The sequence below is a fragment of the Scardinius erythrophthalmus genome (genome assembly GCF_964197995.2).
Source record: "Scardinius erythrophthalmus genome assembly, chromosome: 22".
In the NCBI taxonomy this organism is placed as follows: Eukaryota; Metazoa; Chordata; class Actinopteri; order Cypriniformes; family Leuciscidae; genus Scardinius; species Scardinius erythrophthalmus.
Genome location: NC_138242.1, coordinates 3,189,372 through 3,212,698, shown reverse-complemented (window position 1 = coordinate 3,212,698; position 23,327 = coordinate 3,189,372). Strand labels below are relative to the sequence as shown.

General features: G+C 38.4%; 1 protein-coding gene across 5 annotated transcripts in view; it reads left to right on the top strand.

Moving 5' to 3' along the window:
* The window catches only part of pard3aa (par-3 family cell polarity regulator alpha, a), a 476,999-nt gene that overhangs the window by 198,592 nt on the left and 255,080 nt on the right, over window positions 1–23,327 (top strand). For 4 of the 5 annotated variants that reach the window (XM_081353163.1, XM_081353160.1, XM_081353161.1 and 1 more), the window contains exons 4-5: window positions 893–1,059; window positions 6,046–6,183. In XM_081353163.1, coding sequence (XP_081209289.1) covers window positions 893–1,059; window positions 6,046–6,183 — 305 coding nt within the window. The remainder of the gene's footprint in view (window positions 1–892; window positions 1,060–6,045; window positions 6,184–23,327) is intronic. The other variant, XM_081353162.1, reaches the window with a different exon arrangement.

Here is a 23,327-nt window from a genome sequence, read left to right as displayed (position 1 = left end):
TAATCCTACCCTAACCCTAAAGTAAGTGCATTTAGTTACTTAATATTACTCAGTACTTAAATATATAATTACACTGTAACAATGACACCTTAAAATAAAGTGTAACCGTTCAATTTCAAAACTCTTTTCACAGAATGGATTTTGAGTGTTTAAGCTTTCGAATGCTACCTAATTTTTGATGATTACTAAAATATATGACGGGGGAATACTGACACTGATAGTTAACAGGTTAAAGCAATAGTAAAGCAATACTGTATGCCCTTTAAAAAAAAAGAAAAGAAAAAAAAAAGCAATAAATATATACGTAGGCCAGTATTATTTGATGGTTACAGTTATGTTCATTGTAGGTGTATTATCAGGGATTTTTAAATATATTGCTTTAAATATACAGACTTAATAGAAAGTGTTAGTAAAAATAAAAAATAAGTCTGGTTTGTACATGCCCTAAAAACCAGAGCAGCGATCTGAGCTGTGTGAGACGGGAAGAGTGAACCGGTATCTGACTAATCCCCCCCCACCTGCCCTACGGTTCAAACCCATTACAGCTCCGCAGCACTGGGACACCTCTGTCTCGCCTCTCCCATCTTTCTCACAAGCGTGTGTGGTGTGCGCGTGCCATAGAACAAGCCCAGCTAAATGGTCCTATTGCCACCGCCTTTCTTTGCAATGCTCAAAGGAACTGGCTTTGTGTCAGACATAAGTGTACTACTGTGTCCCTGTCACACTTTTGTGTGGGCCTTTCTGTAGGAAATCGAGCCGGAGTGTTGTGTTTGTTATCTGTGGTCATATGGGAAGGATGTGTTATTGCACCGTAGTGAACACACTCCAGTTTTTGGAGTGAGATGCATGATTTTATGCTGTTAACTAGATCTTTCTCATCTCTCTGTTTCAGACATGCCCTTGCATGTACGGCGTAGCAGTGACCCAGCCCTGGTTGGCCTTCCCGAAGCCCAGCTTCAGCCAGAGGAACCGTCTCGTAAGAATCCCACACGCTGGTCCACCACGGCAGGGTTTATGAAAGCCAACACCACCGGCGGAACCAATAGTCTAGAGCGGAAGGTGAGTTTATTGTCTGTTCTATTTCTGGTTTTCCATCACTTTTTGGAAAGCAGCATAGAGAACATTCATTTAAGGGACAGAGTTAGGGAAAGTGCCTTTCTGAACTTGCTTAAAAGACCTAGTAGTCAAGGTTTGTCTGGTTAGTAGATGTTGTAACTACACCTATGGAGGCAAAATCATCTTTATTCATTGGAGATAAATATTCTAAAGTAGCCGTGCATTATAACTACATGCATATAATAATAAATGATAAATGGCCATTCAGACCAAGGATTATAATTATATAGTTTTAATAATATTTCTAATTCTATGAGAATAGGGAAGTCCACACTACAGCTATAATAAGGACACAGAGGAATCACTTTCAGAACGATTTTCTACCTGATGAACAATGAAAAGATTGACAGCCAATTGCAATCCACCCGACTTTAAAGAGTCACGCGCTTATAATAAACATAACGTTATGACCACTGATGTGGACGCTGATATAGTTATCGCTATAGTAAGCTTTATAGTTATAGTTCTTGGTTTGAATGGGCCTTAATGTTAGAGAAAATGTGAAGTTTTAGCTAGGGCGATACATTTTTGAGTCTTGTTTCAATCATGGATATTCCAGTGAGTTCTGTGCTTTTACAGCTTAAAAAAAATCACATTTACCCAATTAGTGAATGTTATTTTGCAGTCTAAATTTGATGAGTTTAAAGGCACAATATGTAACTTTTTTGCTTTAAAAATAGCAAAAATCACTATATCTATGTTATATATATTTTTTTGTTGTTGTGTACTTACATTATCCCGACTGTTTCCAACAACTTTCAAACCAGGAGAAATTTGTAATTTAATTTGAAGACACGTCCCGTTTCTTTATTTCCGTTTTGTCGCCGTCAATGGCGTCATATCCGCGTTGTCCCTGGTTTCCGCTCGTGCTGCCATGGTAACCAGAGGCGTCTGATAGTAACCAAAGCGACTGACGCGGACCACTGTGTAGTTCGCAATGTCTATTTGCACGCTGTTGTTGTTGTTTCGTTCAATTATTATGGACCATGGCAAGCAGACTTTGGATAAAAAAGGAGAACTAAAACGAGAATCAATATCAGCGCGGTGTTTTCGAGATGCCGAGAGCTCCCATAGACAGTATATAAACGAGAGCTCCACGTCCGAGACTCCGACCGCTCCTACATGTACTTTATTAAACAGGTGAGCACATTTACATAAAACTAATCAATGTTTTATAGTTCAACAATGATAAAAAGTCAGAATATGATCTGTATGTTATTCTAATGTTGATCTAGCTTACTGCTAGTCTCATACAGACAAACTAACACATACATTTCAACACATTCAAATGCAGTTAAGTGTGATAGTGTAATGTTAGACCAATGAAACAGCGCTGAGTTACCTCACAAGTTTAATTTGTCTAATAAACTGACCTGTGAGTTGTAATTCTGCACTCGCGTGCAGTTCGGTAGAATGAAATGTCCATATTCCTTTTATATCCGCGGGACTCGCGTCGCGTGTGGAGCTGATAGCTGTCTCTTAGCAATCCCCGAACTGCTTCATATCACAGTTATGATAAAAGCATCGATGTATTCAGTCATCCATAAACATTATTAGATCGGTCGGCTTGACGTTGACGACAAGATCCATAATTCTTAGCAAATTTTGCATCATCAAACTACGCCTTTGTTATTGTAAATAGGTTAGCGACCCCTAGCGGCTAAAAATTCCATACTGTACGTTTAAAAGATGGTTGTGTTTGGTTGTTCTGCTCTCGCGAGCTGCACACAAAAACACACAAAACCAGTGTGTTCTGATTTACAAACAAAAAAATTATTTGAGCAATTGCTTCTATCTATTATCTTTTTTTATTGGTCTACCATGGACATTCTCATTAGGGTTAGGGTTATTGTTTTTCTGCTAGGCTACATTAGTATGTTATTGACCAAAATTTTAAGAATATTGTGATATAGATTTTGCTTAATACACCCACCCGTTGTATCCACTTTTATTTTTTCAGTGACAGGCTGATATGCTGTACAGGCTCAGTTATTCTAGCACAAATTGAAGCAGTTTACACCAATTGGAGCATTTTTAGGACAACTCGTAAGACGTGGCTTCCCTTTGCTCCGTCTCATTCATCTTGAGAAATTCTAGATGACCGTTGCCACCGTTCGTTGTTGACCTGGAACTCTCTTGGTTATGGAACCATAAGTCTTTGCTGTAAGAAGAATGGGATCTACTTTCTTTGTTTGTTGCTTCCCTCTTGATTCTGGCCTCATTGCGATGGTCAATGCCTTTGGCTTTAAATGAATCAAAGAGAGGCAGATTCTCTGTTTTCCTCCCTAGTCTCCCTAAGGCAACCAATGAAAAAGAGGCCAATTATCCTTGCAAAATGGCTGCTCTTTTGCAGTGATGACAAGCCTTCAGTGCTTTGAAACAGCAATATTCCAAATTAAAAGAAGGGCAAAGGGGAGGGAGCGAGGGAAGATGGAGTACTCCGAATGTGACACCGCAACCCTCGATGAGATTAGCGCGTCTCATGCCGTTCACTAGTAATCCTGTTTAAAAGCACTTTGCTTGTCGGTTTCTTCCATAATCCAAACACCACACTCTTATTTTAGCAGAGCAGAAGAATTAAGCTGTTATTTTTTACCTTTCGTTCTGCACCGGATCATTTATTTCTTGATTGTTTTTTTGGGATTTCGTAAGAAAAGCTCGAGGTGTTTGGAGGGTCTGTTTTTGGTTGATACTGTCAGATGACGATAAGCAACGGGGTGAATATAAATGCGCTCTATTTTAGCGCCAGTGAGTTCGTGAAATGAACATAAAGGTGTTAGTTCACCTTGAAGTAAGAATAGCTGGCAATGAGAAGAAATGTAGCGTATTTGCATCTCGGCTGTCGGCTGATATATGCAGAAAATAGTCCTTCTCCAAAACTCCAAACTCTGTGGCTTTTTTTGGATACATCTTACAACTTTTGAATATAACTTTCTCATTTTATCCGGCCAAGACTTGCTGGTCTGGAGATCAATGACTGTCCAAGATAAAGAAAAGGAAAATAATTCAAATATGTTGCCTAATTCAAAAATGCACATGTCAGGTGTTTTTTTTTTCTTTTTTTTTCTTCCAATGTCATGTGGTGTAACCATCAAAAGTAAAATAAATAATATCCTTACACCTAGTTTTTTGACATTTTACAACCTGAACTAACCTTGCCATGTGTATTTATTTATTTATTTAATTAAAAATATATTCATCATATAAAATATGTATTTCAATCATTATGTGTATACATTGCATTTTAATGTATTTATCTTTTATGATGTTGAATTCAGACGAATAAACAGTGTCATGTCATTATCTATTTAAGAGCATAGCACTATCATTGAGTTTAGATCCACTTTGTTGGCCAGAATGTGGCCTGTCCCGTGTTTTCTACAAAGCACTGTTTGGTGTTCATGGATATTTTCTCATATGGAGCGTAACATCTGTCTCTCAGTATCTCTTCCTGAACTATAAGAAACCTATAGGCCTCCTGCTGCAGCCTCAATCTCTACAGCATGCTCATTCATAAGGCCATCTGTATGAATTCTTCACTCATCCTATGGGCCTTTGACCTGTTGTTCTTCATGTTCCTCGCTGTGTCTCTTCCTCCTCTTTTTTATCCTGCTGTTCAATGTCAGGATTACCTATATAGATCCTTTTATCATGCAGGGACATCAAAATCACTTTGTGTTTCAACACTGTATGGGATCGCGGTTATGTCCGGTTGTGAATTGGCTCATGCTATAACTGGAAACTCTTTTTCTTCTTCCTCATTGTTCAGACTAGGTCATTAGCCAAGAGCAATGGTGCTCAGTAGGCTTTCTAGGCTAAGGCCCCGTGTGTCACAGGATAACCTGTTTTAGGTTTGCTCTAAAAACTCTTCAAATGGAGATTTGACTTGAGCTCCACTGCCGGAGGGCGTTTGATTTCACCTTTGTGAAAACATGCAGTGTAACATTAGAGACATGGTGTGAATTAGTAGCTTGTAATGGAGCTCCTTATTAGTGACAAATGAAATTAGCGCGCCCTATAAATTTAGGTGGCCTGAATGATATCATAGTTGGGCTTGGATCCAAGATGAGTTTCGTATGCCATCCATTGCACAGTGAGTTTAATCTGGGTTTTCAGTAAGGTATTGCTATATTGCACACCATATATTTAAGGAAATTGATATTCATATTATTAAAACCCAGTCTGCTTTTGTGTAATAGCTAAGCTAGTTTAATTGTTAAAGTAGCTTCTTGTTAACACACACACACACACACACACACACACACACACACACACACACACACACACACACACACACACACACACACACACACACACACACACACACACACACACACACACACACACACACACACACACACACACACACACACACTTCGATAATGGATAAAAGTTGTTGGTGTTTTACTGCCACTACTGTTCATTTCAGATGGAAACTGCAGCGAATTGTATGCATATGTTTTTGGAGTTTTACAAAAATGTAGATAGAGACATATTTCCAATGAGCCTGTGTTACTTTTTGGGTTTACTAACCCTTTAAAGTCAGCATGAAACGGAAGTTGCAAGTGTCTTTTCTTTCCTATTGTGCCGTATATACGAGTGAAACAAGAACAAATGTGGGTGGGGCTTGATTTAGTCTGTGGGGAATTGATTGGATGGTTGTGGTTTGCTATTGGCTGATCTCATGTGAGTGACAGGTTGCCCCACCCTCGTCATCTGAGAAGAGAAGAGATGCTGCAAGAGGGAGGGGAAGTTATTATGATTCAAGATTATGAGGGCACATAAATAATGGTGCATTGTGCACAGATCAATCCTTTATAATAAACACCACAATATTCTATAAGAAAATGAAACTTCAATTTTGCTTTCATTGTGAGTTTAATACCAGGTGTAAATGGCCTCTTTTATATTACCTGCCTGTGTTACCAGGGTAAGGATCTGGAAGCGTACCGCAGCCTGCCTCGTGATGGCGTCCCCTGGACGTCCCAGTTCCAGAGGGAAAACGCCCGCTCCTCTCTCAGTGCCAACCATCCCATGGTGGACCAGTGGCTCGAGCGCCAAGAACAGGTACCGGCAGGAACTTTTTCCCAGTTCCAAAGTGCCTCTTAACTCCAGTTAACGGCATTGATCTCCATAAATATATTTATTTATTTTATTTTGGGGTTTTTAGTTTGAGTTAAGAGTGGACTCAGGAGTCAAGGAGAGATTATTGAATACAGTATTTCTATGGAAAAAGGATTGTGAATGAGAGAATAAAGAGAGAATGACACCCACGTCGTTGGGTGAGGATTTCACTAACCTTGCAAAACGAGGGCTACGGTCTCCATAGACGAGGAGTGTCTTTGAAATTCAGCTCTTTTGTCAATGCATCGGTGGAACTGTCTAAAGGCGTGTGGGAGGTGTTTCGAATTCCTCTCCGTCTCGCAGAGAGAAGAGAAATAAAAGAAAGAGGAGAGGAAGGAGATTGAGACGTTTGAGGTGCCAGGCGTGCTGCAGGGAATTCACTTATTAATTTTCGCAATCGATTTTCTCGAACCGCCAGCATCCATTTCACTCTTTCCCCCCACTTTTCTTTCTTCGGCCCATCGAAACGGCTGTGACAGAGGTTCGGCTGCTTGTTTGCAATTCAGGTGGTCTCGGTTTCTCATTCCCCAGCAGTTTGCAGAGATCCCCCCCCCCACCTCAAGCACCTCGAGGGCCCGTGACACAGAGAGTCGTGCATCATCATTAGGGAAGGCGTCTTGCGTGGAGGAGCCTCTGGGTTGGATGTCGGGTTGAAAGGAACAGTCAGTCAAGGCCTGAGCTCAGCCTGACAGACTCATTCATTTGAGCTTCAGTCTATTACAGCTTAGCCTGATCCCCCCCCCCCACACACACACACCACACCTGACCAGGGCTCGCTTTCTCAAGACACGCCATCGCAGCACCTCTGCCCTCTTTTCTTATTCCACCATGCCTGCTTTCCACTCCTTTCCCCTCCTGTTCCCTCTTTGCAGGAAGTGGTTATCTGAAGTGACAGGCAGATTTCAAGACAGATGCAGAGGTTCTGTTGTTATTCAAGCACGTTAATACACACACACACACACACACACACACACACACACACACACACACACACACACACAGAGACACAGACACAGACACAGACACAGACACAGACACAGACACACACACACACACACACACACACACACACACACACACACACACACACACACACACACACACACACACACACACACACACACACAGACACACACAGTAAATATAAACTACTGTAGCTAGTATTTCACCTACCTTTCTTAGTAGTGATCTGGTAGTATGATTGTTTATATATACAGTCGTGCTCAGAATTAATCATAACCCTGGTAAATATGATCAAAAATGGCTGTAAAAAATAAATCTGCATTGTTTATCCTTTTGATCTTTCATTAAAAAAGTTCGCAAAAATCTAACCTTTCATTGAAGTAAAATAATTGAAAGTGGGGGGGAAATCACATTATGAAATAAATGTTTTTCTCCAAAACACGTTGGCCACAATTATTGGCACCCCTAGAATTTTTATATGAATAAAATATCTCTGAATTATATTCCCATTAATATTTACCTTTTTTAGCACACCAGGGTGACTAGGAACATGAAATTGTCCAGCTATGACTTCGTGTTTCACAGGAGTTTAAATATGAGGAAACACAAAGGCCAAATTCCCTTCATCATCCATCACAATGAGTAAAACCAAAGAATATAGTTCTGATGTGCAGCAAAAGATTGTTGACCATCACAAAATAGAAAGTGGCTGTAAGAAAATATCAAAAGAATTGAAAATCCCCATTTTGACCATCAGGGCAATAATTAAGAAGTTATAATCAACTAAAGATGTTACGAATCCGCCAGGAAGAGGACGTGTGTCTATATTGTCTTAATGGACGGTGAGGAGGAAAGTTTGAGTGGCTAAAGACTCTCCAATAATCACAGATGGAGAATTGCAGAGATTAGTTGAGTCTTGGGGTCAGAAAGCCTATTAAAAAAAATCAAACAACCCCTACATCCCCACATGTTGTTTGGGAGGGTTTCAAGAAAAATCCTCCTTGCTCCTCCAAGAACAAACTCCAGCATATTCAGTGGTCAGACACGACTGGATCTTCAGACGGCACAGGGTTCTGTGGTCAGATGAGACTAATAAAATTGCTTTTTGCCAGCAAACACGCTAGATGGGTTTGTTGCACACAAGGATAAAAAGTACCCCATGTGTACAATTTAATATACCGTTGGATCTTTAATGTTGTGGGCATATTTTTCTGCTGGAGGTCCTGGACTTCTTCTTCAGATACATGGCATTGTGGATTCTATCAAATATCAACAGATAACAAATCAAAACATGACGGCCTCTGCTAGAAATCTTATAATGGGCCGTGGTTGGATCTTCCATCAGGACAACGATCCAAAACAAACATCAAAATCAACACAAAAATGGGTAACTGAGCACAAAATGAAGCTTCTGCCATGACCGTCCCAGTCCCCTGACCTGATGAGTGGGCTGAACTGAAGAGGAGAACCACAAACATGGATCTGGAGAGATTCTGTATGGAGGAATGGTCTCTGATCTCTGGTCAGGTGTTCTCCATCAGGCATTATAGGAGAAGACTCAGAGTTATCTTGGCAAAAGGAGATTGCAAAAAGGTATATAATAAAAGGGTATGAATAATTGTGGCCAACGTGTTTTGGATAAAAACATTTATTTCATAATGTGATTTCCCCCCCACTCTCAATTCTTTTACTTTAATGAAAGGTTAGGATTTTGCCAATTTTTTGAATGAAAGATCAAAAGGATAAACGATGCAGATTTATTTTTTACAGCCATTTTTGATCATATTTACCAGGGGTATGATTAATTCTGAGCACGACTGTATATATGTGTGTGTGTGTGTGTTAGAGATGTTTTTAATAAATCGTTTGGAGTTTTTTTTACAACAATTTTGTTTTTGCAGATTTGGAAGAAAAGGGAGAGAAATTACACAATTTTATTTGTATTTTAAACTCTCCAGATCAGTGTTATTTTAGTATCATTAATATAATATTATAGTTTTTGTTAATATTTTTTTAATTAGATTTTATTTTTATTTATTTTCATTTTTAGTTAAAGTTGTAGTATTTTTTGTCCTTTTGTATGTTTATATATTTTTATTATATATTTTAAATATGTGTATATAAATATTTATTAAGTTTTAGTTATAGTTAGTTATTGTTATTTATTTACTTAAAACTTTTTATTATTTAAACTAAATTAAAATGAGTTATGTTGCCTTGGTAACTAGGTGAAATAGTAATAAAGAGTTTTTTTTTTTTTTCATATAATAATATTTGTTTATATGGATTTAGTTTTAGTTAACGATAATAACCCTGATCTAGATTTGTGTTTGGTGTTCTCAGTTGGCTGGTTAGAGTCTGTATATGTGATATAAGATTCATGTATGTTTACAAGTAATGCATAATCTTGTAATGTTTGTAAATTACAGTAAGTTTATGGTTTTGTCTGACAGTATGCAGTGTTTGTAGGCTAGAGCTCACTTAAAACACAAGAATAGTAAAAACACAAGAATATCGCAGGTCAAGCACGTCTTTGTGTTTTACATTCACCGTATGATTATTGTCTCCACTGGCTTATCACGGAGTTCTAAGCAATTATGTCTTTATTGCCATCTTAAATATCCATTTAATCTTTCATTTCCCATTCACTTTTATTGGCTCTAATTGTTTAGTTGCCTTCCCTCTTCACAGCAGACTCAGTTCGATATAGCCTCCATTCTATTTGCATAATGTTGTGGCTTCTTTATAGACCTTGAGTAAGCTGCTTAATTAAGCTTGGCTATTTTCTCTTTATTAACCATGTCAGGAATGCCAAAGTATGCATTTTAAACAGTTTGCAAGGTTTGGATTTTCGGCAGAAGCCAGGAGACAAACTCTACTGGTAATTTTATTTATTTTTTTTTTTTTTAAGGCGAGACACTACAGGTGAATAGGGTAACATTTTTAAATAATAGATATCACCATGAAACGTCCTCAGTTGATTACTTACACAAGTATATCAAAAAAATGTATTACAAGTTTTAGAAATTTGTATGTTTAATTATGCAAATTATGCATTATCTCATTTAATATACACGATTTTGCATTTCGGTAGATAGATCTGGACATACAGTATGATGTCAGCCAGGTGCAAAATTCTTTTTTCATTTTGTTTTCACACAAGATGAAAAAAAATAAAAATTCTGAGGGATTTCAGGATATATGCTTTACCTAGGAAATCTAAATATACTGTCCATAGCCTTAAAAAATTGATTTTCGCCATATTTTTTGGATTAAAATGTCACATAAATCAGGCCAGGAATGATTTTTTACTAACAAATCCCTCTGAAGATATCTTCAGAATACTGCTAAGTGTATAACTGGAGAGTTTGGTGTACACAGGTGCTACATAGGCTGAGATGTTTCTACTGGAGAATGACAAAAAACTCATTTTGAGAAAACGCCTCTAAATAGCTCTAAATGAGATTTCGTCGTTAGCTTTAAATCCCCCTTTGGACATTCACGATTGGTTACTGATAGAAAGGAAAGGCCCATATTTGGGTTACATAGCGTTGTGCAGGAGACTCTGAGCTTTACAACGATACCATGAGTTAACAGACGGATCTCGGCGTGTCGCGTTGGAATGCTAACTTTTTGGTAAATTCGGGGAAACTTACAGCCGCAAGTACACAAAATGTAATAAAATAAACATCTTAATGTATATTTTCAACATTTTCTTTATAGCAGCTTGAAAGAACACATATTGAAGGAGTAAACTAGCCCAAAATCTCAAATCTGACCACTGCATGAAAAATCGATGTTTTTGCCTGCCGTGCCTCGCATTAAATAACTATTCCATCAGCTTTAAATGATGTGTAATTCTATTGTCCTGATTTAGTTTTGTGCGGTGGCCACTGAGTCTCTTAGCATAACTGATCATGCATAGAGTCCATTGAGTCCCGTCTCTCTTGTGTTATTTTGAGTGGAGGAGCGCTACTCTCTGTGTTGCACATGGAGCTGATGCCTATTTTTATGATGATTACGTCAAGCCAGTGAGATCACTGCCGGTGGTCACCTGAGATGAACTTTCCAGCTCCTTCAAAGCAGCACTTGTTCTGCACCAGCATGGTTCATCCGGTTGTGTTTTTAATTGCAGCCTGACGTGTCCCGCTCCACATTCCCACCTGGCGCTCTTACAGTGAGGTGCTGCTGTCCGTGTCCATCGGGGATTGTTGGAGTGGCATTTCCTTTTTCATTTTTAAAAAGTTCCTCTCCCTAGTGATGAATTAGAGATGACCCATCTGGGCAGGAGGAGGGCAGCGTGAGGCTAACGCTGTGTCTGCTAGCAGGTGGAATTGTGGGTAATAATGCAGGGTCTCGAGGTCTCCTTCTTCTGGAACAAGTGAGGATGGTTTTGAGAATTTCACCATCAAATTACTTTCTCATTATTATTCAATATATTACTAAGAGAGTAGAAGTACAGCTTCCGTGTCTGTACAGTGTGATAAGATATTGTGAATTAGGTTAACCCAGACTGAAGCGCTGTACGTGACCACTGTTACACTTCAGCTTTTTAGACTTTTGAGTTGGATTGTGGAGATAGAATGCCATTTATTGTGGTAATGAATTAGAAATTGTCCGAGACTTACTCTTTCTTAGCTGTTCATTTCTTCTCAGAACGAGGAATCAGAATTCTGGACATTGTTTGATAAAGGAGAATAATTGCAAAAGGCCGTCAAATCAGTGCTTTATTACGGAGGAGTGCAATTTTCTAGCCAATTCTATCTAATAAAAGTGGACTGTGCATTTTAAAGCTATCATTAAGTGTGTGTGTGTGTGTGTGTGTGTGTGTGTGTGTGTGTGTGTGTGTGTGTGTGTGTGTGTGTGTGTGTGTGTGTGTGTAATTGTTGTAAAAATGTCTTCAGAACTTTTTTATGAGCTTTTTGTGGTTTGCTTTGGTCCATCATTCACTAACATCAGCCTAGTTAGAGAAATTCCTCATGTAATGGAGTTATATAATGTCAAGTTAACATTGCTGTTTAGTTTTGAATGTGAAAAACGCAGGATGAGTGCAAAACCAGCAGAGTGCACCTGAAGAAATTCATTTTTTAATGTGGTTTCCAATTTGGTAACACTAATTTAGTGTTCAATTCTCACTATTAACTAGTTGCTTATTATCATGCATGATACTAGGAAATTGGCTGTTTATTATTACTTATTAAACTCATATTAATGCCTTATCCTGCATGACCTTATTCTTCATCCCTTAATCCCAATACCTAAACTTAACAACTACCTTATTAACTATTAATAAACAGTAATTATGAGTTTATTGAGGCAAAAGTCATAGTTAATAGTTAGCTAATAGTGAGAATTGGACCCTGATCTTCAGTGTGACCACATATTTTAGATATGCTGTATAAGAAATAAATCGTTATCTCCTAATATTTCAATTAGATGTGAAGTTTTCACCATAGATCTGTCATTTCCGGAGTGTTTGAATATCTGCAATACATCACTAAAACATTCCCTGTAAAAAAAAAAATATATATTAACCCTCAGAGGTCGGAGATCACGCCGGCGTGATCTGCTCGCTTTTTTCCTTATGAGTTGAATTGAGACACAAAATACTCTTTTGACTTTGATTTTACAAAACAAGTTTCATACATCAATCGATTCTGTTAAATGTGTATTATTTTTGTGTATACTCACAATAAAAACAAAGTGTTGTGCTTTTTGCCAAATAAAGAAAAATAAACGTGATGCGAGTTCTGCCTTCTATCTGCCAGTGTCGTCCATTCTGAAACGCGTCCGAAAATGAACTGTAACTCAGCGAATACTCAGTCAAACAGGCAAACAGACATACAGGCATGAAGCTTGAATTCTCTTCTCTTAAATGAAGTAATTTATATAAAAAACAAATATTCTCATGTTGTGAAATCTGTATTAAAAGAGAGCGATTCCAGTCGACCTCATTAGAGCTAATTCAAATGTAATGTGACTCCGCCTACGGAGAGCGCGCACTATTCAAACGCAAATGAATGAGGCAATCCAAGCAAACCTATGAACGCCCACATATCAGTTTATTCAGATCATTACTTTAACACCGTCTCAGCAGCGCTGTGAGCAATAACAATAATGAAAAAAGTACCTCAGAAGTGCGGGTATATCGAGGAGCGAGCTGAGGAATACTGTAAGTTTTTTTTTCTTCTCACGTGAATCGGGTTTCTGTTTTTGATGAATGAACGGCAGAGGTGCGCGCTGTTTACCACCGCTCGCAAAAAGACAGTTTAAATTTAAATCGCGTGTGTGAATGAATGAGGATGTTTTAGCAAACTGTATTACTATGAGTAAAAATCGACTGAAATATGTTGAAATAAAATAGGCTATTTGTACGTATTTGTACGTAGCAATACGTATTAAACTGCAATTTTATATGCCCTAATATTTCATAAAAACAACGTTACAGTCAGGCGAAATATGAAAGACAACATTTTGTTGACTAGATTTGAGTACAGTTTTTACTGTAGAATATACTGCCACATAAGCTTTTGATGAAAAAAGTAGCCTACCTCAGAAGTGCGGGTATATCGAGGAGCGAGCTGAGGAATACTGTAAGTTTTTTTTTCTTCTCACGTGAATCGGGTTTCTGTTTTTGATGAATGAACGGCAGAGATGCGCGCTGTTTACCACAGCTCGCAAAAAGACAGTTTAAATTTAAATCGCGTGTGTGAATGAATGATGATGTTTTAGCAAACTGTATTACTATACTGAGATGAGTAAAAATCGACTGAAATATGTTGAAATAAAATGTAGGCTATTTGTATTATAAGCAATACGTATTAAACTGCAAATTAACATTTATATGCCCTAATATTTCATAAAAACAACGTTACAGTCAGGCGAAATATGAAAGACAACATTTTGTTGACTAGATTTGAGTACAGTTTTTACTGTAGAATATACTGAATATATATATATCAAATAAGCTTTTGTTTAGCAATTTATATATATATATATATATATATATATATATATATATATATATATATATATATATATATATATATATATATATATATATATATATATATATATATAGTCATCAACTAAGATGTTAGCTGTTCCAATTTTGGCTATATTCAAACTAATGAATACATAGATAGGCCTAAAATGTAGGCCTATAATCTTTTTTTTTTTTTTACAAAGAAAGAGTACACTTCAAATATTGTTGAAATTTTAATTATTATTGTAATTGTAACCTTTTTAATAAAATAGCAAAACCTATTTACAAGATAGATGTAAGCAAAATCTTAAATGGTCAATATAAGTCGTCTTCAAATTTTTTGTCCTTGCATTGTGGCTCAGTCAGTCAGAGTCACACCTGAATGAATGGCTAATTATGCAGAGTCATTATGCATAATGGGTGGGACATTTTGTATTCCAAGGTGTAAACCACTCCTCGTTCACGCCCACTCGCATAATGGCTTTCCAAGCAAAACCTGTTTACATCAATTTAAATCAATGTATTGTTTTATCTGAACGATAAAGCAAGACTATTTTCACATAATTTTGAAGCCAGAACTCGAAGGAAGAACATCCATTTCTCAAAAGTCTTATTCATGCATATTTATTATGAGTTTTGAGGTCTTCTTTCAGCAACTTTCATTTTTAATTTTTTCAATAACCACGCATAAGCATTATTCTCTTAAAAATAAAAAAATATACATGCATGGTGATCACATATTTTGGTAGCCCTGTTTGTGCTATATAGAGTGAATTTACACCTTTGCCATTAACATGTTTATAAATAACTGAAAAAAGCACAAATGTCAGAGCATGTCAGAACACCTCCAGTGCCCAGAAAACACCTCAGACTCCAGAGGGTTAACAGATGCTTCTAAATCATTGATGATAAATAAGGCATGCAAATTAACTCATTTTAAGATGTTTATTAGATGTTGATATTGAATAGAATGCAATATTTTCTAGAGCACTCTCAACATGCATGTTTATGTTAAGATTTTTACATTTTGTAAAGGAAATGTGAGATTTTTTTAACCATGCGTGACTTGCTACCATGCTACTAATATGGTTGTCAGGGCGTTGCTATATGTTTGTTAGTGTTATAGGTTGTTGCTAGGGTTGTATGACTGGTTGTTAGGTGGTTGCTTACTGTCCCAAGTCAAAATAGCTCAACCACAAGTCTTTATGATATTCTGGCCCCTAGATATAAGTCAAACATTTTGTACATTTTAGAGTAAAATGCATTAGTCTGGTGTGCCTTGAATGCAATATTACGAGCTCAGACCTCTTTCAGTGACCAAACTGAACAGAATAAAAATGACTTTGCACTGACATGTACCTGTTTTTTATTGTAAAAAAAAGAAAAAATGTAATTATATAAATAATTTAACTTAACACTAAAGTAGTAAAACTACCGTACTTATGTCTTAATTTCTTCATTTGTAAGTGCTAAACCTACAGGACCTGTTGGTGGAAAGCTGGAGAGAGACCTAGCCAACAGGATTAAAATGCATTACAAATTTAGTGGAATTCCATAAACTTATCTCCACTAAATTTTTTATAAAATAAGAAAATAAAATGTAACTAGCAACAATTCCCAAATGCACATTCAACTACATGCAGATGAAGTTTGCGGTGTTCACTGTTCGCTCTGAGACTCTGAACACATTGGATCTGCTGGCGTGTAAATGAACACAGTGCCTCGCTTTGCACTGAAACACATCAGGCTTTATATTCATTTACTTAAATCTCTTTGATAAGTGCACTCAGCTTTATTGCATTTTTGTTAGACTCTTTTATGTTATCATGGAAAGCGTAAAACTATTTTCGGTTCATTATGAAACTGTGGAGGGCACCACTGTCTGGGTTATCATTGAGAAAACACAGGAAGTATCCTTCATGTCCGTGACACATACTGTACTCTAATCCTAATGTGGAGAGAATTCTCTATTCCACTTCTTCAGAAATGAATTAATTGCTGTATTTGATGTCCAAACAACAAACCACCCTTCATCAGAACTCTCGTTTCCCTCAATACAGAAGGAGACCAGAGAGAGTCTGAGGTATAGATTTACCTCACATCCTGAAACCGTACAGAGCGCCTCTGCGTTTCATCTTCCTGACAGAGGGATAGTGGATTGGTTTTGTGGCTGGAGGATTCTGCGTTCTCACACTCTGTCTTGCTTTCTGCTGGTCCTCCACAGGTTTTGTTTCCACTCTTTTCGAAAAATGAATCCTCTCCCTCCTCATTCATCTCTTCCCTCTCTCCCAATTCTGTAGAAAAGACAAGGGATTCTTCCGCCCCCTCTGAAAGGTTTCAGATTCTTTGTTACTTTTCCCTCTCCTCTCATATATACTGGCTTTCGCAGTGTGTGTGTGTGTGTGTGTGTGCACAGTAACACACATGCATTCTCGCCGCAAGCGCATGGCAAACCTGGCCTCTAGGTGCTGCTCTGATCTCATTCTTTGAACCCTCATCCAAGAGGAAAGAAACAAAGAAAAAAAGGGCATACAGAAGAAACCCTCTTTCCCTTGGCTCTTTTGAAAGGCCTCTCCCATCATACCACACACACACACACACGCTCACACTGTGATTATTCACAGTGCAAATGGCAGCCCACCAGAGAACAGCTCCTACAAAGAAACCCAGACAATGCAACCTGAGACACTGCTAAGCTCAGCCTACCGTAATTAACTATCTGCCTCGTTCCTGCCCGCTGGCTTCATCCCTCACACTCGTTTGGCCTCCATTTACCCATGTCAACAAATAAAACACATTTCTTTTGCACTTTCTTATGAAGCTACATTGCAAAGAGCTTCAGAGATTTCCCAAACAAGGCCCACCGCCAACACATTAGCAAAAGCTTTATTCAGTATTGCTGAGCCGGAGCGCCTGTTGATCTGTCTTTCATTTCTTCTCTGGCTCACTGACCCCCTTAAACACACATTCAAATGCAACCTCACCCCCTTCATCTCCCGCCTTTGAGTTTAAGAACCTCATGATCTAGACTCACTGCAGAGTTCAGATAATCTCTGAGGGACAGAACGGTGAGGTAGATATAAAGTCTGTCCTTTAACCACTTAATCTGATGTCTTGGGCTCCTCACATTCCCCAGGCCCACAGCTGACACCATTCAACCTGTCTGAAAGGCTTTCTTCACAGCACATCCAGGCTTGTCCTATGGTTGAGCAAACACTTAGCAAACTGAAACAATTCTTCTCCATCAACCTGCCACCTCTGCCCAACACCTTGACCTTTTCACGCTACACCAACTGGAAGCAAGCGAAATAACCTTCCTGGGAAATCAATCTTAAACTAGTTTAAGGTGGTGGCTGGGACTTTGAACATGGTAGGCTCTTTTTACTGGTCCAAGTTGGTCATAAGTGGGTCAAAGCTTTGTTTTGTGGTTTACTAGCCAGTCTATGGCTGCCATGTTCCATAAACTAGCTTAACTATCTTAAACTGGTGTGACCAGTTTTTGTTTTCTTCTCTTAACCAGACCAAGATGGTCTACCAGCTCAGAGGGGTCGTTCCCAGCTTGTAGTCCAGTTGTCCAACAAGGCAAACCAGCCTGGACAACATAGAAACCACCTACAAACAGGACTTGACTTGAACTTTTTTGCTCACCAGCCTCTGTGGCGAGTGGTTTTCCAAAGTAACTAGCCACTCAGCATTTTCACTGGCCACAACTCTGTTGATACCATGGGGAAAAACTGCCATATAGATATTTTTAATATTATCTCATAATTTGTTTACTGCTGTCACTTTAAGACCTGACGCACAGATCCATTATACTGTTACACGTGTGTTTTATTTCTCAACTGTTTACGTTCACTTAAAACATAACTGATTGTATTTAAGTGAATATTCACCAAGACTGGCCTTTTGACATTATTTTGTGTGTATTTCACGGTTTCAGCACAATAAGCCACGAAAAATTACTCAATTTAGTACTGAGTGATGGCTTTATGTGCGCACACTTTGGACGTGAGCACAAAATCTGCAGGAATGAGTGAAATTATGCACAATACACGCAATCTCACACCGAAATTCTACCCCTGTAACACCAACAATATTCATGCAGAGCAAATGAAGCGAGTGAGTAAAGGGACGCGGGTTTGAGCGTAACTCGCTGTCGGATAGATGAGAGAGAGAGAAAGATCAGCTGGTATCGTGTATCTATTCTCCAGAAAACGAGTATTGGAAGCGTTTCAGATATTTCAGTATCAGTATTGAAAAATTTATATTTTTGACAACACTACTTTGCACTTAGTTTATTATTTAAGATGCCTTTTTAAAAGACTACGATTGAAAAACGTATATATTGTATATAAAATTCAACCCGCCAAAGTGTCTAGTAGGAGTGATTACACACCACTGCTGAAATACACACATATTTGGTGGGTTGTCGGGTGTTAATGTCAAGCCCTGCCTTTTTAGACTGGCTTTATCTGGATTTTCCAGCAGATTTTTTTTTTTTTAAATCACAGAATAAATCCAACTCACAAATAAGTGCCTGGCTTCATGAACTTTAAGAGTTACTCATTGCAAGTCTGTGTTATCCGTGCTTCAGTTGTCCTGACCGTTGTGACCCAGAACACACACATGTAGGAGGTGACCTTTGTTCCTTTGTGCCTCCATGGTGAAGACGGAGAACACACTGTTTTCATCACCTTTGGTTATCATGGCTGGGAAACCTTAGGGTCATTGTAGGATGTGCAGAAGTTTGGGGATGATGTCATAACACATATCTCCTTTGTTGTTGGTCGGGGGGGGGGGGGGGGGGGGGGGGGGGGGGGGGGGGGGGGGGGGGGGGGGGGGGGGCGATGAGCTGAGTATGAACTGTTTCTTTTCAAATGATTTTTTGGACACTTGAAAAGGGGTCGACTGAAGACAATGCTAAATCATCGATTCAATCTCTATAAGAAGGATCAAGGTGCTTATCAAGTTACTCCCTGAGTTGTCCCTATACTGTCTGTTCATGACATGATCTACACTGTACAATTTGTTACATTACTTCAACTCATCAAAACAAAACTTTATTTCTTTTAAGTTATACGAGATTCAACACATTTTTAAGTCAATGTAAGTTGAAATGACTTACAGTGTCAAGTTTATTGTACTTCAAGGTTTGTTGTATTTAGACCACCAGACACAGCTATTTAGGAACTTTTTCCTCTGCAATTCACATTTCTAATGGATCAAAACAGTCAAAGCATGTTCTTTGGTCTGCCTGAACTCCCATCACAATTGTTTGGCTCTGAATGGAGTAGCCAAAGCAAGCTATATTAAGACACACACTTTTACAGATCTGCTACACATTTTGTACATTTTTTGTGCTTGCTGCAATCCTAGAAGCAGCATTCTTTTATTATTTTGCTCGGTCCAGACACATTCAGTAAAAATGTTCTTCCTTTTGAGGTGGACTGAGCTCTGTGACGAGTCTAGATACACCACTGTTATCTAATTTGTACATGAGAAAGAGCATTTGGGGGTTTCTTATGAGACTTTACCTTTATCACAAAGCGTGGCAGCAGATAAAGAGACAGTGACAGACCAAAAGGAGTCTGGAAGATATGACTTGTTGTCAGTTTTGTATAAGTCTTTGCATCTATCCCGTCTGTCCCACTCTCTAGTCCAAGAAATTATTTGCTTATATTTTCTCAGTCATTCTCTCTCAACATAAACATACTCTTCACACTATTTTGCAATGGAAGGTTTACTTTAAAAGCAATTTGTAGCAACTAGGATGTAGTTAACAATTTTAGGCGACATGAGCGACTTTGATCATTGCCGATGCAACAAAGTTGAGTAACTTGCAATGAGCAGCAACATATTGCGAAAACCACCAATGAGAGTGACGACTGCTGAGGTCACATGATCCACCCTCTGGTACTGTAGTCGATTAGGAGTTCCTACTTGTACACAACCAAAAGTAAAACGATTTGACAACCTCAATGTGAGCGGCCCATCCAAATTGACTTCTGCAATTGAAACAACGTCCATTTTCTGTCTGATGTCACAGAGCCCTATAACTATAGAAGTAATGTGGATTTCATGAACATTTTTTTTGTTAACTCAAACTCACTTCTCAAGGTTCACACTTTTTGACTTGTTGCTTCTCTGAACTGTACTAACAATCTTCTTTGCCTTTCCATCTTTTCTATTTATACACAAAGTTCTGACTGAACAACATCCGAGTCTAATAAGGTCATGTTTTTGTGGCAATATTCCTCTCGCTGTCAAAAAAAAAATCAATAAAGGGTGCTTATCTATCCATCTTGACACATGGCGTGATACTCTTTGCACCTGTCGTGCAGACAAAACACAAAACACAGAACACATCCTCCTTTTACCTGTAAAAAGGAGTCTATCCTCCACAACACATCAAACCTGTCATTACTTCACTTCGTTGTTATTTATGTTCTCTCTTTCTTTTCACCCACTCTTTTATTTCCACATGGGTGATTATGAGTGTGTTATGTCCTGATTAGAATTAGTGAGTGCACTTTGTGCTCTGCTCTACAGAGTGAGAAATCACTCCCTCAGTGAGAATAATTGAGCCCAGGCCCGGTTGCCAGCTCATTACCCACAAATCATAGTAGGCTGGGGCAACTTAGCAGGAGACAATAATGACTTTGGGGAATTTGGAACCTCACTGTGGTGAAAACTGCTGTTACGCTAAGGGCATATCAGAGGTGGGGAACTCAGAATACAGGGTGGAGATGTATGAAAGTACGAGGGAAGTCAAGATGTGGGGTTACTTTACTCAAATGCAAATGTTAGATCTGTCAGCGGCGATGCAAAAGACTACTGTGCAACAAACTGTGAATGAAAGTAAAACGAGGTTCTTGTCAGGCAATTTCTCAGATGGAGGGTCCTCACAAATAGACTGGACTTGATCCAAGCTCCGTTGTTGACGGACTGCGGGAATTAGCCATGCTTGAAAAGCGCTAACATCCATCAAAGGTTTCACATTTGTAACAGACAAATTCTTTTCAATGCCCATTTTGGCATTAAGCGGCGTCTCCCTTTCTTGCTCTCTCCAGCTAAGTGGTCCACACCTGGACGCAATTAAATACCCAGAAAACGAGGGTAATTGAGGGAAGACGTGTCACAGTTTACGCAAATAGCGAGTGGTCCCAAAACATTTCGAAAGCTAAGACGACTGTATTCTTCCACACCCATTAGACTAAACTCTCTTGCTCCATTTATTTGGATGACAGCTACGCAATGAGGTAGAAGATAGACTTTGGAGACTGACAGTATCCGATTTCCCAGCCTTGCTGAATAATTCATTCCTATTTATTTGATTTTTTGCGCTGTTTTCCAGTTTTTGTTCCAGTTTATAATGTGAGTGTCTCCTTTGCTCCAAGTCATTTGTCTCAAATGAGTCCACTCCACAGTGTCCATGTCCATCGTACCAACAGGCCGCTTTCGTTCTTTTATTGCCTCCATTAGAGTGTAATGCTTTTAAGTTGCCATAGGTATACGGCCAACCGTAAACAGCTCTACTTCTGTGAATGGAGTCCAGGAGGAGTCCTTCTGCCCATTTAGGGAAAAGAGAAACGCATTTGATGTGCATGAGTGGCGAAGAAAAGGTCTGCGGTGGCCCTCTCAGAATTGACAGGAAGGAGTGAAATGCAGATACAGGCTGAGTGGATGGTCTATCTGCTTATTTCTTTCTGTGGGAAATGAAATCACTCGCAAATTGGTCTCTGCAGGATGGGGACCGCATGGTGGGCTTACTTGTCTCCGTTGTGTGGGGAGTCCCTTAGTTCCACAACCTGGCTGTCCACAGGTGAAGCATAATGAATGCAGAGATGAATATGCATCGGTAGATGCTGTTCAAAAGTAAATTGTGCGTCACATGCTGTTATTTCCGATGAAGACTTCGTTCCCACCAGTATGAGGCCATTCCCAGTGTTCAGTGCTGTGAAATGATTGAAAACCGAACTAGCTGTCCCTCAAGTGCCAGCTTAAAATTCAAGAATAAAAAATGAAAAGTCTGTCATGGAAATATGTTTAAAGAAAATGACCTCAACCAGTAATATTTGCATGTTGATCGCATAGAAAAAAAAAAAGTATAAAAAAAAGGAATGAACATATTGAAAAGAATTTACTTTAAACGGCTGTTAAAGTATAAGTGTACCTGGTTTGTTGGTATGACGAGTATCATTAAAGTCACTGTTCAATACTGTGAAATGATTAACAGCCAAACCATCTGTTCATTAAGCACCAGCTAAAAAGCCATGAAAAGATGTACTTCGTAATTACAAGATAAAAGTCTTCTCATGCAGATAAATAAATAAATAAAAATTATAAATAAAATAAAAATAAATAATTTATTATAAAAACAAATATAGATAGATAGATAGATAGATAGATAGATAGATAGATAGATAGATAGATAGATAGATAGATAGATATAAATATAGATTTGTATTTGTATGTTAATTCCATACAGTTTTATTATTATTCTTGGGACACATATGGAAATGTTAGGAAGTCAAATTTTACAGATATCTGATAAGGAACAGACTGAAAAGTGCATCAATCCTTACATGACTTGATTTGTTTGAATGCATAAAAAAAAAAAAAGAAGAATGTTTAAAACAGTTGTGTTTTATAGTGTTATAATTTACTATAGCATATATTAGCAGTCACTTACTACACATTTTTTCCTAGTTTGTGTAGATCTAATAGTCCTTCATGGAGTTTCACTTTAAGGCCAACTTCTTTTTGGACTGCTTTTAAACTGCTGGGCTACTTTGAGTTATTGCTTTCTGCTTCATATGAATTCCGGTGCGCTTCAAAGACTTTTCCTCATTCTTTCCTAGTGGAACAGACTCCGGAGTGGGAGGATGTCTTGGATGGTTGCACCTTTGAACCTGACTGATGCTTTTGTGATTGGTCTAAAAATATAGCAGGTAGCGCAGGCTGTCAATATATCAGGGATCTCTCTCACGGCAGAACAAGGGCGGAAAGGGAATCAGTCATGTTTATTCTATAAAACAAAAAGTTTAGCGCATACATGGTGACGTGCTTCTCCGCTCCCTGCTTTCCTGTGTTTGTTTTAGCCTTCATTCAAGTTTCTGCTAAAATGTTGTATGTGTTA